This window comes from Macrobrachium rosenbergii, chromosome 11 (assembly GCF_040412425.1).
Source record: "Macrobrachium rosenbergii isolate ZJJX-2024 chromosome 11, ASM4041242v1, whole genome shotgun sequence".
NCBI classification, from domain to species: Eukaryota; Metazoa; Arthropoda; class Malacostraca; order Decapoda; family Palaemonidae; genus Macrobrachium; species Macrobrachium rosenbergii.
The window spans coordinates 28,232,585-28,250,851 of NC_089751.1; the positions used below are offsets into that span (position 1 = coordinate 28,232,585).

Sequence of the window (18,267 nt, forward strand, 5' to 3'; positions counted from 1 at the left end):
CTCCTCAAAGTTAAATCATCTCACCCATAATGGCCAAGGTTTCATCTATAACCCCGGTATATTTTCCTCCCATCACTTGCAACCACCACCCTATATCGGCCCTCACTTTCACCCTTGCATACACCTTCACATACTCACATACACACACATGTATACATACACGAGCATGCGCCACACCTTCACGACACCCATGACATGAGGCAGATAACATGGTAAGATTCCATGATTTACAGAAGAAAATACACACATCCACAGAAAGTAAAAGCGCTCTCTCTCTCTCTCTCTCTCTCTCTCTCTCTCTCTCTCTCTCTCTCTCTCTCTCTCCTCTCTCCGTCAAATTACACATACTCGGTAATAACGGAGGAAATGGGATGGAGAAAAGTTGAAAGAAGAAAAAATGTGACAGGAAGGCCTGACCAGGGATCTGATTTTTCGAAGAAGCGACTGAAAGACTGCAAAAAGGTGAAGGTTCAAAAAAGATAGAAGTGACAGGAAATGAACAGGATGAAAATGTTGAAATCCTCCTGAAGAAAGAATAAAAGGGAAAAACTTCAAGAAGAACTTACGATTAAACTGAAAAGAGAATGACAGAAAGGTCCGGTCAGAGAGAAATAAGAAGGAAAGCCAGAAATGGAGTAAAAGAGCTGAGGGAAATTAATATACAAAAATTGGACAAATACCAGGACTGCTCACAGGAACCTATATTAGGAAATCTGGACACGAGGAGAAAAATTACGAAAAAGTAGACGAAGTTAATGATCATGAATATCGCAACTAATAAGAAAATGTGAAGTTGAGTAACACAGAGACTGTGATGGTTCACTGGGTTACGTAAAGCAACCTTTGTGCCGGCACGGGCCCTTACCCTAAAGGAGGTCAGAAGTGTGCTAAGGTGCTGAAAAGGATAAGAGGCCTGATATGGGGCACATGTAAGTCGGGGGTATAAAGGTATGCAATTATAAATCTAGAATTCCAAGGTGACTTGGAAGAGTACAAACTCCTTCAAAGTATTCCATAAGGGTAAGCATAGGAAACCGCTGATGCTGAGGAGATATTCGGCACTGGGTGTTCATCTTAGATTAGCAGTTAGAGGGCCAGTGCTACACAAAATATTGTAATGTATTTTTCGTCTCTAGAGCCGCGCCTTTCCCTTCAACCAACACACCCACCTCTACACCAGAAGTAACTGTTTACTGTTTAAACCTAATAATAATAATAATAATAATAATAATAATAATAATAATAATAATAATAATAATAATAATAATAATAATAAACACTAGTCACTAAAACTGGGCAACAAATCCACATAGATGTATTTGTAAGAATATCATATTAAAAAAAGATGGTCTAAAGAAAACTTCCGAATAACTACTCATCTCTACTTTTCAATACGACAGATTGGTAAGGAGAACCGAGCAGGTTCCCGAACGCTCTCTTTTGTATATTATGTTAAAAAATAATACTCTTAAAAAGTTGTAATTTGAATTTGTTTCCAAATTATTAGTTATTATTACTACTACACCTGTATGCTAAACCTGCGAAACACACTGAAGGAAATCAAACGACGAAAAACAGCGCAGACGAGGAGTCCACTGGCGTGAAAAGCAATTAGAAAAATGTAATATCTCGATCAAGGCCACTGCATCAATTGTAACAGTCGTTTAACCTTTGTCACTCAACCGACGAAAAACTAGTTACAATACCGAAGAAATCCGTTATGATCGTCTTCATTATCATCGAAAAACAACAACAACAACTAACCTACATTCCATCATAAGCAGGCGTCTCTGCAGCCATTCTAAGACCACGCCCTCATTTTCATTAAATTCGGCTTCTTACGTAACAAAAACTCAAAATTTATAAATACTTACAAACATATACATGTAAAAGCTACGCGCACACACCCACACACACACATATATATTTATATAAATACATGCGAGTTTATATTTGTTGAATATACCTGTCATTTACCTACCAACAATTACTTTCAGATTGTATTTCTAGCAAATCACTCTTGTTCAATTATGCCAGCTCGATGTGTGATATGCCTTGTAAAATGCCTTTACGTGATTTGCAGAAGTAAACAGAGGACAAAAAAAGAAAAAAAGAAATCAAAGCGCTTCTACACATTCTCACTAAACGAGTCATGCCGATAATTTATCATGAAAACTGTTCAGCGTGTTCACATGAAATGACTGACGTCGTCTAACGCAAACGAACACCTGTTTAAATGTAAACTCGTGAAGTTCAACATACACCCTTGTTTATGACTAATGCATTCGCTTAAATTAATACGTGAACAGATGCTCTATAAAAATAACAATTTAATCTAAATACAACCCACATATGCATGAAAATAATCTTTTTCCAATTATTTAAGACAAAAAAGGCAAGGCTGAAGTCATGTCGAATTTTGGCATCCGTTCAACCCGAATTAAGCGACTTGACTCAGATAATGACCTGGAGCCCCAGTACATACCCCTGCAGGTCTCCGCAACTGATTTCGCCAAGGCCGACCTTGACGTCGGCGCGGTGGCAAGAAAGTGACATCCAAACCGATCCAGAAGGCTCATTTCCTCAACTGTAACACCTTGCTACATCGGCCTTAAGAAGTGTCCGACTGGCGGTAACCTCGTGGGAACAAGGCCCGGGTTTTCGAAGTGGATGACGAACACACCCAAAGCTTCAAAGTGGACACGGAGTTTGGATGGAACAGAGAGAGAGAGAGAGAGAGAGAGAGAGAGAGAGAGAGAGAGAGAGAGCATGTAAAACTCGAAAAGGAAATACAATTAAATCGCAGGCCATGTAAAATAATGAAACCATCAACTGAACACGATGGAGAAAAATATACAGCTACATATACACTTCATTACTAAGGGCCCATGATGTAGCATGCTCATCAATTCACTAACACCCGAAACTTGACTCGCCATAGCCATCCATAATTGTGCATATCACAGGGAACACTTGGCATACTGCCTTGTCCTGTAATATATATTCAATATATATACAAATACGTATAAATGCTTTCCCCTTACAAGACGCGGCTCCATAAAGCATAACCCTTCTGATCTCAGATTTGGAACGAGCTTTCTAAGCCCCAACCTTCCTTCTCAACCATGACTACAAACCGCTGCAACAGATTTACTACCAGGTACCTAATTCACTGCTTATGTTTAAAGGCACACGTAGAGTTTTAACGCCGCGTGCCCTAAACATACTGCTTCGTGATTTGCAACTGAGAGAATATATTTTGAAAGTGTAAGGATAACCAGTCACAGACCAAATAAAAGAAAAACATTCGTAAGGCAAACAAATTATGAGAAATAATAAAAATAAAATTTCAAAGGAAAAAAAATCTGAGGAGAAAAGTATTCCTAAGACAGGAAAATAAGAGGAATAAGAGAACAATATTAAAAAGAGAGAGAGATAAAACAAAAGCTACCAGGTTTCCTTGACCACTAGTCATCTGACCTGAAGTCAGAGAATCACGCCATGGAAAAGGTCATGCCATGAACGAGTTAAGCTCCTCCTGTCAACGATTACAGTAAAAAAAAAAAATAGAAACACGTGCAGCAGTTGCAGTGACTATAAACACATAAGAAATAGGGAGATCATGAACTCGCTAGTGGTTCCTGGCAATGTTTCCTATATTTTCACCAGCGTTGGATTACCTATTTTCTTTGTTCCCACAAGTTTGGGGAAGAATGATGATACAATGATTCAAAGGAAATACATGAAAAGGTTTTTGAATAAGGATCTTCAAGTATCTATCGTGTGCGTATGTATGATACGTATTCCCCTTAATTAATGATAAAACTATTAAATATTTAAAACATTACAATAACAGAGAGAGAGAGAGAGAAAGAGAGGACAAACATTGTTTACGAGGGGAGAAAAGATGACCCAACACATTTAACATTTAACTGTTGCATGCCTGTATGTCTGTCCGTCTGTGCGTGCGTGCGTATGTATGTACGTGGGCACACACAGAGTGCAGTTAGACGAGGGCTGTTCTTAGCAGGCTTTCGAAATATTTTGCGGTGCACGACCAAGGACGACTGGTTGCCGCTTGTGCACGCACATCCTAACAGTTTCCCTTCTCTGAAAACCACCCGCACGTACCACTAGGTATTCAAAACTGTTATAATGACCAAGCTGCAACTTGACAAATTACCATATTCCCTCACACTACAATTGAATGGAATCTAACTAGTATCATCACACATAACGAAACTAAAAAACTAACAATTATGAAAGTAAATCTATCATCTGACTCATAATAATAATAATAATAATAATAATAATAATAATAATAATAATAATAATAATAATAATAATAATAATAAACTAACTTTTTTTAATAAGACGGTTGTCAAGATACTTTTAATCGTTATCCATCATGGGCATGTATTTCCATTAACACACATTTTTCTAATACCAACACACATCAGAAAGCCGATCTGATGTGCAGCACTGAAGGCCCGAAGCTTCCGTATGTTAATGTGACATTTTACAGATGAATTATAACATGAACACAGAAAAAAGTATAATTACTGGTGAAATTTGACCAGGATCTGGTTACCTAATAAACCATTCTTGATCTAGGCTTCATAAGACGGCTGTATTCTATTTCTCGAAATCCCTTAAGCTTATGTGTCCCATCAGCAGCACATCGAGCCCTGAGATACATACAGTACCAGTCAACTGTCTCTTGGATGCATTCTCTCGCCTTCTTCCACTCCAATGCCTTTTGCACATTATCTATCCATTACTTTCTGGGTCTGCCTCTCACCCTTCCCTATCACTTCTGAGCTAATACACTGTTTTCACCTATATACTCTCCTTCGTTCTCTCAACATGACCAAAAAACTTTGACTCATCGTTCCACCTACGCTAATCGTTGTACCACATACCTTCAGAGTTCGCGCCCTTTCAGTCCTATACTACTCAAACAATTCATATCACCAGTTTCATTTTTCTTATATTTATTTTATTCCCTCCCCCGTTGACTGGAGTCCTTTCATGATAAATAACAACCCTAAAGCTTCTAAAAACCAAAATGTAACTAGATATTATGTTATACAATTTAATACGTAGTACTGCTACCGTGAGCATTCCATGAAGAATGAAGTCCATAAATAGTAAGAAGCTCAGTGAGTAGCATTAAGTGAATAATCATCATAAAAAATTTACAAATGACAAAAAGGATGGCGCAACTCTCGAGAGTATTGGTAAGCAAGAGTTACCTCTTAGGAGATAATTTTACTTTTTACGCAAAAGTATGATACTAATGCTGAAGTGAGCAATTCAGCGTCTGGGTCCAAACACCCATTCTAGAAAAATCAAAATTAAAGGGAAAAAGTCACTCAGCAACGGTTTTTCAGCGAAATGTTTGCATAAATAAATTCATTATAATTGCCACTGGCAGTTACAGCATTTCCCAAGGCTAAGCGATGATCAGGCGATCGAACAAATAAGTAGGAGAGTCTAATTGCATATCACGCAATCCAATAATTGTGTGAAAAGGCACATGAAAGTAAGCTGTAACAAAACGTTCAAAAGCAATATTGTGGCTGATGGTTTTCAATCACGGAATTCCACTGGTAACCGCATGAACGGGCGACAAAGCTGGATTACATCAACTGACTGTGGCTAAAACCGAGTGAAGTCATATACTCCCAATATTTTTATACGTCTAAGACAACAAAGAACTAAACACACATATATAAGTTGATCATCATTACTATTAGCAACACTAATAACCATTATCATAAGCAACCTCGGAGACATTATAAAAACAATACAACATACAACTAATTTCCTTAGTAGTGAAAAGTTTTGCAGAAGGTGAACAACTTTTACCATCAGACTGTTTGCTGCTTTCTGTTAACACTTCTCTTGTTGAGCTGCTATCAATTCTCGACCATAATTATAACGAGCTTTGAACATCCAGAGAGAGAGAGAGAGAGAGAGAGAGAGAGAGAATAAATATTTACCCCTAACAATCGTATACTAATTCACATGACGAAAGGGAGAGAGAATGTTTACTTTATAAAACAAATACTCTGACTCATATAAGCAAGAGTAGTTAGTTACATCTAGAACACAAAACGACAAACGGGGGAAAAATCGGACACAGACCCACAGGAATAACAGCAACAAAGACAGAAAACCCCTCAGTCATATCGAACGTATAAGGATCGTCTGAAACCGAAGGCCTTTCGGGCATTTCATTACCTATTCAACAAACACATCACTGCTGCTGAAAAGGTGGGGGGAAGAGAAAACATGACAGTGCATGAAAAATTGAAATATTACTCTGCAAACCACACTGGGTGACAGTGGCTCTAGTCACCACTTAGACGGATGACCACTAGTCACTGTCATACGCCTTTGGAACGTAAGTTCCCGTGGTCATCTGCGTGGGAATCTGACTAGAATCCTCATCGCCAAAACAAATTCCATCCTTGCAAACTTGCAGCCGATCTGTTGCTAACGGCAAACTCTTCGCAACAAGACTCTAAAGGGCATTATGGAATTGTAAATGTACAACGACTAGTACTCCCTGTCTTCCTCTGTACTCTGCGACCTTAATTATTTTAATCTAATGGTTATTATACCGTTGAAGGAATCAAATCTTACTTCCATCTTACTAAGAATGGCTTAGGACAAGATTCCACGTACTATGTCTTTAAGACATTCTTTTGGACATCATACCACACAGGCAATCTTACAGAGCAGTTAGAAAAAATTGAAGAACGGAAAGTAAGGAAAATTCATTTTTTCCATCTTGAAAAAGGGAATGTACAGTACACATGCAACGTCTGTGAAGAAAGAAATATTTGCTACTTTCGGTCGCCCATGAGGATGCGAGAGAGAGAGAGAGAGAGAGAGAGAGAGAGAGAGAGAGAGAGAGAGAGAGAGAGAGAGAGAGAGAGAGAGAGAGTAAGGAAGTCCTTGCCTCCTCTTGTATTCCTTGAGTACTACAACCTTCCAATTTGCCATTACCTCAAGATGGAAAATAAACTAACACAGATTCCTTCTACAAGTCTTAGTAACTTGGCCGGTGGTATTTTTTCCGCTTCCTAGTTTTAAAAGAGGTCTATTTAAGACTTACACATGCACACACATGACCATTTACCAACACATACACACAGATATACGTATATATACATATACATATACATACACACACACACACACACATATATATATATATATATATATATATATATATATATATATATATATATAATATAATATATATATATATATATATATATATATATATATATATATATATATATATATATATATATATATATATATATATATATATATATATATATATATATATATATATATATATATATATATATATATATATATATATATATATATATATATATATATATATATATATAAAGGGTGGCAGCGTTTATGTACTGAAAATAAATCTTCATTTACTTGAAACAAACACAATGAAGGATAAATGGATCATTTTCCTAATTTTGTTCCTGTCTTGAATGTTTTATTTCGGGATTAACTGCAAAAAAAAAAAAAAAAAATACAGCATGCTAAGATGAGAATCTTTATATACTCATCACTTAACTACGGTGTTAAAATATTTTTTACAAGTCAATACTGAGAATTAAACAAACAGAAGTACTTAATATAAATATATGAATTACACTGTTCATAAAAACAGATTCTGGCACCTAAATAATAAACAATTCAAATGTTTTCATCAGCCAATCACAAGTATATGGAAAGTACCATCTTCTCAGACACTCCTGCAAAAGAACGTCGACACAGAACTCATTGTATCCTCTCAAAAGAGCGCATCGTTTGAGCGGACTTAATCCAAGTGACTTGGGGAATGAACGAAGTCAGTTCAGTACCTGTATGCATTCTGACGTTAGACCCTTAGCGGCAGCGACAGCACAGAACGACGAAGGAGGAGAGATGCGGGCAGAAACAGGCGGGCGCAGGCTGCGAGGTGCGGTGAGCGAGTGCGACCAGAATCTCCCTGACTTTACAATATGAAGACTTCGGTCTCATCGAAAACCTCCTGCTGCTGCCCGGGGATTTCTCTCTGACACACACACACACACAAGGTTACTTCCCGCACACCTAGTACTCACACACACATACATACATACACGTACACACTACACAAGAACACGCCATCAAGGTCGTCTGAACCAATGGCTCACATGAAATGTTGTATAGTAGGCTTACCGTTACCACAAGCAACATCCCTTCGACACTTCCCCAAACCCCGCCCCGTGATTCTCAACATCCAAATCGAACACGTATACAAAACAAACATAAGAACAGGAACAATAGGTGTGACACGCTGCCTAAATAAGAAATAAGTAACAACGAATGAGGGCTGTGATACATTAGGAACCAAACGATGTGGGATGTCAGATCTACAGGTAAAACTGCGGGGTTCACACCTACTGCCTTGTCCCGTTATACTACTACTGTAAAGTAAAGTCAACCAAATGTCACCTGGATCCGAAAGACCCTTCCCTCTAGATGGCTCAGAAATTAAGGGCGTCCTTTCGACCTTCCGCCACTTTTTCCCCTGATCTCCCCAACTTCCTCGATTCCATCCTTGGTTTTCAGACTCTGTACTCTCTCATTATCCAGATGTTACAAGGGAAAAGCAAAAAGGGACACTCGCTACTTGGCAGGAAGACACGGGTGATCGAGCGCTGGCAGGGTTTAAAGTCCAGTGAGATGACTGAAAGACAGGATAAAAAAAAAAAAAAACTCCTGATATCCTAATCTGGAGCCATGTCTATAGAGATGCACGCACGCACACACACACACACACACACACACACACACACACACACACACACACACACACATATATATATATATATATATATATATATATATATATATATATATATATATATATATATATCCGTCTATATTTGTATATAAAAACAAAAAATTACACACACACACATATACGGTATATTTACATATATAAAAATAATGAACATATAAGCACGTGTTTCACAGAAATAAATTTCTGACTCACGCCGGGAACGAACCTCGGTCTCTCAAGTGAGAGACCTTAGCCTGTCACTCAGAAGACCGAAGTTCGAAGTTCGTTCCCTGTGTGAGTCATATAATTTTTTTCTTCGATATGGTGAGTCCAGAAGATGTTACCTTTCCTGTTATAAGCAAGTATTCTCCGGTTATAAGCAAGTATTCTAAGATAAAATGGCTAGCTAAAGCCCTGCCCGAGGATATTCGAAGAGCTTGTGTGGTGACACTCTAACATTTAGGGTGGTCACCTGTCTAAGCCCTAACCAGACCCAACGTTAGTAAACCTCGCTGAGCGCCCGACATGCAGTATCGCAAACGCTAAACAGTATGTGAAGATAACCAAGTCGAACTTAGATCATTTCAAATTTGACGCGCCTATATAAATATAAGTTGCCCAAAATGTTCTTCTTTTACATATCTCCTAAGGCACCAGAGAACAGGCTTTGCAAAACTGAAAAATACAGCATAAATTTAGTAAAGGAAGACTCTCGGGCACCGAAATACCCGAAATTCTCCAACACAGTACAAAATCATTTCTACAATAAAAAAAAAGCTGTTTCATTTTATCCAAAGACCTTAACTCGCCTTTAACCTCAAAGAGAACATGCAAGTGAGAAAAAATATATAAAAAAGTATGATGGGGGAGGGAGTGGGAGCGGGGATCAGAGGAGTAGACGGTAAACACAATAATCCAGGAATCGAAGGTCCCGTGTTAAGTTGATAAACAAACCCACTCTTAATCTCCAAGCATCAAGACTTGAGTTGACACTGCTATGATAAATAAGCTTAAAATAAGACTACAGATAACATTCTTATGACACACAGAAATTAGTTCTTCCTTAGGATAACAATGCACTGATGAATGAACAAACCGACCCTCAATTTACAATCCGTAAGTGTGTTCCTAAAAGGATGTTTGAGAGAGAGAGAGAGAGAGAGAGAGAGAGAGAGAGAGAGAGAGAGAGAGAGAGAAACGAGCCAGAAACAGAAGGAAACAATAAGGAAAAATAAGGAAGGCAATGTAGAGGGGGTGAAGGAGGCTTAGCTCTGGTATGATGTGATCAATGGCGCCCCCCTCCCCCCAAAAGTCCTTCCACCCAAATCTGATTCCACCCGTTCCCCCTTACCCCCTCCAAAAGTAATTAGGGTCTTTTAAAGTTCCGCTGATCAGATGCGATGGCTTCCGGAGCGACCGTAATGGTTCAAGGTCTCCCAGCACTTGTGCCATACTTCACCCAGCGCAGTTAAAGGCGTCGTTTTCATATCTAAACTCATTCTGTCTAATGTGGCCAATTTTGATCCATGCTCGGATTCCGTTGAGGTGTAATTTACAACATTCCTAACAAGAGCTAGACTCTCTCTCTCTCTCTCTCTCTCTCTCTCTCTCTCTCTCTCTCTCTCTCTCTCAGCCAGGAAGAGAGGGAAACGACCAGGCGAGCGTTAAGGTCGACAGGATCTAAATGCCAAGAACTGTCTCTCTTTGGGGGAGAAAATGGATGAAGCGTTACGGTATCACGATCACCAAACGCTGCTGCTGCTGCTGCTGTGGCCACACAAAAAGTGATACAGTTTGTTTGGCTGTTTTTATGCCAGGGGGCGTAGTTTAAGGGTTGGGCTTGAGGTGCGGGATGTGTATTTGTAAATTCACTTATAACAATTGAAATATTTTCTTGAGCTGCTCACAGTACTTCAACAAATCGACCTATAGCATATCTAACTATGAGAGTGTGCACATGTAAATTCAGTAAGTTTATAACAAAAACTTTGTTATCAAAAGCCTCTCAGAGAACTACAACAAATCGACCGATGGCATAAATGACAGCAAAGTGGTTGTAAATTAAAGTTAAAATACTCTTTTTACTTTCATCTTTCAGGTCTTCAAATGTTCCACTAAAACAGTTTGACTGTCGATATGGGGAATTGCCAACCCTGGACACGACAATAAAGACTAATATTGGTATACGTGACCAAATTACCTTCTATTACAGCGACTGGTAATCATCAAATTCTGTGAGAGTATTTAACACTGAATGAAAAGCGCGAGAAAGTCTGACAAAAGAACCTCGTAAACTTCACACTCGAGCAAGTTTACTGGCATAGTCCATTATCTTGCACCGAACTTTTCAACAAGAAACCAATTTTTTTGGCAAGATTAAATTGCGTATATTCCTACCTGTATTAAACCGCACTAAAATGTAAAGTTCTACCTTGTACCAATTTGGACAAAAGAATGAAACTAAAGTGGGCCAAAATCAAGACATATTTTTGTCATGAGCCCCAAAATCATGTGTATATCCAACGCTCTTCTGCCCTTTCAGTTGTTCTTAATTGGACAGTTCACCACGAGAGAGATACAACTGAATTATCGTAAGACCTCCGGTAACATTTCGGCATATATATTAATAAGAATTATCAAGCAAAATGCATAACAGAGACACCGCTTACCAAATAAATCTAATGCGTTATATTTACATACACGCACTGAAAGACTGGTGGACTACAGTATATCTGAGAATTTTACAGCTGATTGAAGCACACACAATTGACAAATAAAAGCAACAATTGAAGTATTCAGCACTATTTTACATTTAATACATCCAGTGCGAGCACTGAAAACAAACTTTTTGTATTGTGGCTAAATAGCCAAAATTCAAGTTCTGAAATAAAAAAAAAAACTTGAACATTCTAAATATAACTACAAGTCACTTACATACAACGCATGACAGTAACAATGAACTACTTCAACAAAAAGTAGAAAATTAATGTGAGAGAGAGACTGCGTTCTATAAAATGCACTGTCATCCAACTTCGTGCTATAATATCACAGAAATTACCAAATAAAAATGGTCGCTCCTAGGTAAGACCTTTGCCACCAGAAGGGCAGATATTAAATTAGCATGTTCTATATTATGAGAAACTTCCACACCGAACAAAGTTATCATAGGTAGTGCCATTTGACTCTTCAACATTTACGCAATGAATGCTGCTTTCTTGTGTATTCTATACTATGATCACTGTAATCGTTCACTCTCAACTACTTCCTACTTTTCATTTATATCAACATCAACCCACATACGTATCTCACAAGATGACACCTGGTGTGCAGAAATTCACATTAGCATAAATCCAAATGTAAATTTACAAGCTCCCCGCTTCAGCTGGTAGTGTCCGCAGCATATTATCCACACTGGGGTGGTCATCATCCCAGGGCCAAAAGGGAAGTACATTTGCATACTAGTTTGCTAAACAGCGCAACGTGTCAGGTTTGCAATAACTTTAGGATTGTTATTATCATCGCTGCTGTTGGTACTGTTTACAACAACAGAACTTGTCTGTATGTAGTGTTATCAATTCAGTGCTTCGTTTATGATGGTTGTTTCTCTTATTACAACACGATGTGTCCATTTTAACATTTCAACTTATTCCAATCTTTGTGTGACTTGTAAAAATATAAAACAAGCTAATTACATTCGTATTAATATAAAGGCGTCCAAGAAGGCCTAAGACATGCTACATCTCTGAGGAATGGGCCACAGATATAAAACTAAGGAGTCTGCAAAAAGCAGAGTCCAAAAATGTGTAGACATGAAACGCAAAAACCTGAGTAAGAACTGGGTTGTTCATAAGCACAACAATCAATAACATGGAACGATTACATGGGAAAAACAGAAACATCTAATTCTCCAGATGAAAATTACTCTTGTGAGAAACCACTTATGCAGTCTCTTCCTCCAGCGGAAAGAAATATGAAACATTCATTGATAAAGATGGTTCATTTTTTAGGTAAATAAAATTTCATGTGATAAACCGTGCTAAGAACATGAGTGATACAACTGTATTGTGTCACCAAAGCAATGGTAAGTTGCTGCCACAGCAACACTGTTAAGACAATAATAAAAAGTACAAATCTGAGAGCATAAGAAAAAAAATTGACATATACAGGCCTAAAAAGAGATGACGATAGATCTGATAGTGATGCAATGTAGATGCATCCGATTACGTTTTCAGGAAAGTGACCACCTTAAGGCTGTGTCATGTTTAGCCATTCAAATTCTATGGTTATAGTGACGCGAAAAGTAATGGAAAGGACAGGAGGTGGGGTGCGAGATGGCTAATGTTTGCAAATGATACAGTGCTAACTTCTGATTGCGTGCTTTCCTTTTCCAGTATGTGTTGAATTGTGAACCTGAATTTGGTGATGTCAGATAGCTGATGTTGCTAAAGGGTGGAGTGAGTGTCCTGTTTTTTGGTTAAGGTATAGGTGAGTGGCTGATGATTTGTTCAGGATAATGAAAGGCCTACAATCGAGTAACTGCTGGAAATGTCCGGTATCCACATGCATACATGCACAATGGGAAGTTCGTTGCTGAATTTGTTGTACAGTATCTTTTTTCTGCTGGTGTCAGTTTCTGATTAAAAACAGAGTTTTGGTTGTACTTCTGATGTGTTGTTGGTATTCTTCTCGGTTTCTAGAGAATACAAGTATATCAATGACAGGCATGTTCTCCAGAAGGGGGCAGGGCTCCAAGGATGTTGTCCATCAGCCTCTGGATTGTAGGCCCTGAATTTCAGGGGCGAAATGTTGTATAGTTAAAGGTATGTGTCTTGGAAGGTGCGATGATCACCATTTTTAGGATATCTTTGTGGTGGGGAACTTGGAAATACCCATTTATTAGGTGAAACTTGAAGAACTTTCGCACCCTTTGGGGGATATAGGTGATGTGATGCCTGCCATGCTGGGAAGGGGATAATTATCAGGCTACATCTGACGGCTGAGCCACCTGTAGTCTCTACAGGAGGGCAATGAGCCATCAGGTTTCTTGACCATGTGGAGTGGTGAAGTCTAAGAGCTAGGGGCCTTGTGGGATGGGCTTATCCATTCCATCTCCTTGAATGTCTTCTTTGTGGAGAATAGTTTCTTATGTGGTAAGCAAAAGCTGGAGGGCACAAGCTCTGGCATCGTGAGGAGGGGGTCAAGCACGTCCCAGGATGCCATCGTAGATGTATCCACCAGTGGGGTGTTAAGAAGATTGAAGGCTCATCTGGCACTGGTAGGTGGCAGTGCGAACGGGGATCAGGAACTGATGGAGTTCTATGTCCTTGATTCTCTTCCCCTGTGCATTAGTTATCATGCAACGCAGCAGAAAAGGGAGTATGAGATCGCCTCTAGGAACTAGTCTGCCTTTTTTGTATAGAACTGGAGACATTTCAGAGGTGGATTTGTATCTCTGCTCTCTGGAACCAGACAGATGGTTCAGTCATTAAGAAAGGTGGCAGATTTGTGACTTCGTCTGATGACATCTCAGGCATGCTTCAACATCCACATAATAGTTTCTAAGCAGTGGATTCTACCAAATTTAGCCCATTACTTGCCAGTGTTTGGCACGAGAACTGAGTTATACCATACTATATAAAATATATTTTTAATGCCTCTAGAGCACACTAGTCAAGAACTTGAACACCATTTATGCCATTAGTGGCTTTTTTCAAGCAAGCATGGGCATATTCAGTCCACTTTTCACCAGGAATTTAGTGCAATTACCATGTTTTGTCTACTGAGTGAAGGACGACCAAGAGCTTTCGAGAGAAAGCAAGCCAGAGCTAAGCATCATAATTAGTTCATTAGTAGCTAGTTGTTGTTGAGTATGGAATGGCTGAGAAAAACTCTGTCTACCTGGTTGCTCCAAGGGGTCAACAGTGAAAAGGTTAATTCAAACACAGGTTACTCAGAGAAAACTAGTTTCTTGCCAAGATTTAATCCACTTTTGATACAATATGTGGAGAGAAATGTGGTTATAACAGCAGCCAGGCCAAGTGAGTCAGGTGATACCAGTGACCCACAAGCACATGATAGTAAGGGTGCTCTGTGACTGGATGTCAAACTAGCTGGTGAAACCTGGGCTCAGCAGTGAAGCCCAGGGTTTACAACAACATGCATGCTGGATGCGAGCAGCACAATCTACACAGGTAGGATGGATGTTTTCCTAACAAAACTTCTGTATAGATGCACTAATGCAAAGGAAGCTGCCAACACTTCCTGCTAGAATGTAGCAGTGATTGATGTCTCTCCTAGTCACCCATCACATTATATATATATATATATATATATATATATATATATATATATATAATATATATATATATATATATATATATATATATATATATATATATATATAAATAATAATGTGTGTGTGTACATACAAAGTTTGACTAATTTTTCATTTTAATACTTCCCGAGTTTATTTCAATACAGCAAGTGTATACCATATACAAAACTTTGAAAATAAATTGTTTAGGGTGAAGGATATCGTGGCAATATGCAGGTCGTTGGATTAAAAAACCAACAACATGATTAAGGTAACTAACGTTCCCCTGACCTACCGCACTTAAGGTCGCATCCTACATGTTTCTTCGATCGGTTAGTTTTTCATCATGGATAATTAAACTTTTCTGTTTCATTTCTCGCGTTGGTTTTGTATAATGTAATCTAACGAGACGCATGACTCATAAACCTAGGTTTATTTGGCTTACCCGGGGGATTCATCCGTAAGCGACATGCGAAATTTGGGGCAAGACAACTACGAACAAAGGAGGAACAAAATACAGTACCGCCCTGCAATGATCTTTTACAAGTCTACAAGAGACACCGTAAGCTGTAACCTTCCTCCCCTCCATCCATTCCGTAATTTGACTGGCAGACCTCTTGCTATCTCGCCTAAAGGTTTCTAGGGTAAATGAAAATCATATTCATCAAAAAAAAAAAAATCAAAATCTAGTTCTGAGGAAAGTTCACAACCCTCCTCGTCTTTGAAATTTGAGCGATATGATGATTCGCCACCTCCGCAGAAAATACCTGAACAGTAAGCATTCTTTGTCACGCTTCAAGTCAATGTCTAGTACATTTCAAAACGTGGATGATGATTAGATTGGCCACTTAGCTCTACATGTTAAGAACGAACATGCTAAATTATGAATTGCATACAAGCAAGTTTAAGAACCATTAACGGTAGTGCATTATACCAAAGCATACTAAAAACCAAAATGTATAATGAATCACCATTTTAACTTTTTTACCTTTCAAATTCAACCAAGAAAGAGAAAGTCTTCCCCTATGATACTTTCGTCCTCAAGTCTTTCTATTAAAACAAAAATTACTATTAATTACCCTATATTCTACACTGATGTATGAGGCAACAGGCTGGGAATTTATTTACATTTACGAATGTACACTAAATAGTTGATCCTTATAGCTGTTTCCTGTGCATAGTGCTAAGGTTACTATGCACCCTTCATGATGTCTATTTCAAGTTATCTTGAACGCAACTACAACAAAAGTTGAAATGACAAAAGAAGGCTAAATTTAATTCCCAACAAAGTGATTCCCCTACCTTGCCAATGTATATTATCGTTCAGACTTTCTGCATTTTCCTAATTTGCATTTGATATTCAGACATCATCAGTTACAGGAAAAATAGCTCTAATTGCATTATGCTTATTATTTAACCAAAACGCAAAGATTTATTTCTTAGGCTTTTAATGTATTACAATTCAAGCTCATTAAGCCACTCGGAGCTGTCAACGGGATATATCACAGAACAACAAGGGAACACAAAAGGACAATTACACTTTTGAGTGTTTGTTCTCCAATGAAAAAATTTTTTTTCTGGAAACAGGTAAACTGTTTGACTGACATTCACAAACTCAAAAGTCTTATTCTTTGCCTCCAGTTTTCTTATTATTATATTTTCTAATTATGGACCAATATCTCGGAGGTGTTAGCACTTCTTAAATTACTGTATACAGTAAATGCTTTGTATAAATCCTAACAAGGAGTATGCCATACGTATCATAAATAAAGAACTGAAGAAGCGGAAAACACTTTTTACACATCCTAACACAGAAACTATCAAACGTATAAACCAACTGATAAAGAATTAAAGAAACAGAACTAATTTAACCACGCAAACATTTGCAAAGAGCCAACGCTGGAGATCACTTCAATCAATAAGCAGTCGAGAGACTTGAGCTCCCAAACGCCCTTGGGTGGCTTCTGAAAATTATAGCAAAATGAACTGTGAACTCTACTGAGGAGTATAACTAATGATACTTGATATCTGCCTTGCCAATATAAAAGAGTCGATCTGGAAATTAGTCTATATTATGACAATAATTGGAACTGACTTATTAAAGCTTCTAAGAAACACTATAACAACAGCCAGCATCTCTTTACGCATACCTATACTTGCGGTTTTACCTCAAAGAATATTAAACTAAATAAACTAAATAAACAATGTTCCACTCATACTCAGGGGAAAACTATGCTGGTTCATTTATACAAACACAATCTAACGAGAGAGAGAGTTTCATGCAAAGGCATTGGCTCGCCCGCTTCTCGGTACATGGGGTCTTGTGACCTTTGCTTGTATGTGCGCGACCTCTATAGAACCAGTCGACCTCTTCATGTAATGACTGACCTTGACCCAGATGACTTTGATCGACATAATAGCTGTTCCAATAAAAGGCATTACCGTCAAGAAACCTTCTATGCCGATCTATGTACATAATATACTCAATTATATGTATGCTCTTAACACTGGGTCGATATCCTGAAAATATGCTGACTCCAGGAAAAAACAATGGCCACTAGAGACACAATCGTGCTTCAACTGCTGAATCGTGGATGAACCTTGGAAGCAGAAAACTACCACAGTATTAGCTACATCATACACCAATAGATAAGGCTCATCAGACGTGCATAGAACTCTGCTGCACACCTCTATCTTAAACTATTATTATTATTATTATTATTATTATTATTATTATTATTATTATTATTATTCAGATGAATGTCATTTACTGTACATGGGACAAGCCCGCAGGGAGCCCCTGACTTTAAGTTCAAGCTTCTAAAGAACACCGTGTTCATTTGAAAGAAATAACAGAAGGTAATATGAAATACAGAAAGAAGAGATCAGCTATCAGAAAAAAGTTAATTAATAAAAAATAGATAAAAATGTAAATAAATTATTAAAGTACAAGCAGAATTGTTTTATGGTACAGTAGTAATGCATTCCATTTTCGCTTGAACCTTTGAGGTTCCAATTGCACATCCTGAAGACTCTTCCAGTCCAACATTGTTCGGAATAATAGACCTCTCGTCCTTCCTCCAGACACTTCCGAATC

The 18,267-nt window shown here is 38.2% G+C and overlaps 1 protein-coding gene across 16 annotated transcripts in view; it reads right to left on the reverse strand.

Annotated features, from left to right (window-relative positions):
• The window catches only part of mmy (UDP-N-acetylglucosamine pyrophosphorylase mmy), a 148,140-nt gene that overhangs the window by 96,977 nt on the left and 32,896 nt on the right, over positions 1 to 18,267 (reverse strand). For 2 of the 16 annotated variants that reach the window (XM_067111417.1, XM_067111398.1), the window contains exon 1: positions 7,911 to 8,061. The exons of 13 other annotated variants lie outside the window; for them this stretch is intronic. In XM_067111417.1, the coding sequence (XP_066967518.1) occupies positions 7,911 to 7,920 (10 nt within the window). In that variant the 5' untranslated portion in view covers positions 7,921 to 8,061. Of the gene's footprint in view, positions 1 to 7,910; positions 8,088 to 18,267 lie in introns of those variants that run through there. One more of the 16 variants, XM_067111405.1, reaches the window with a different exon arrangement.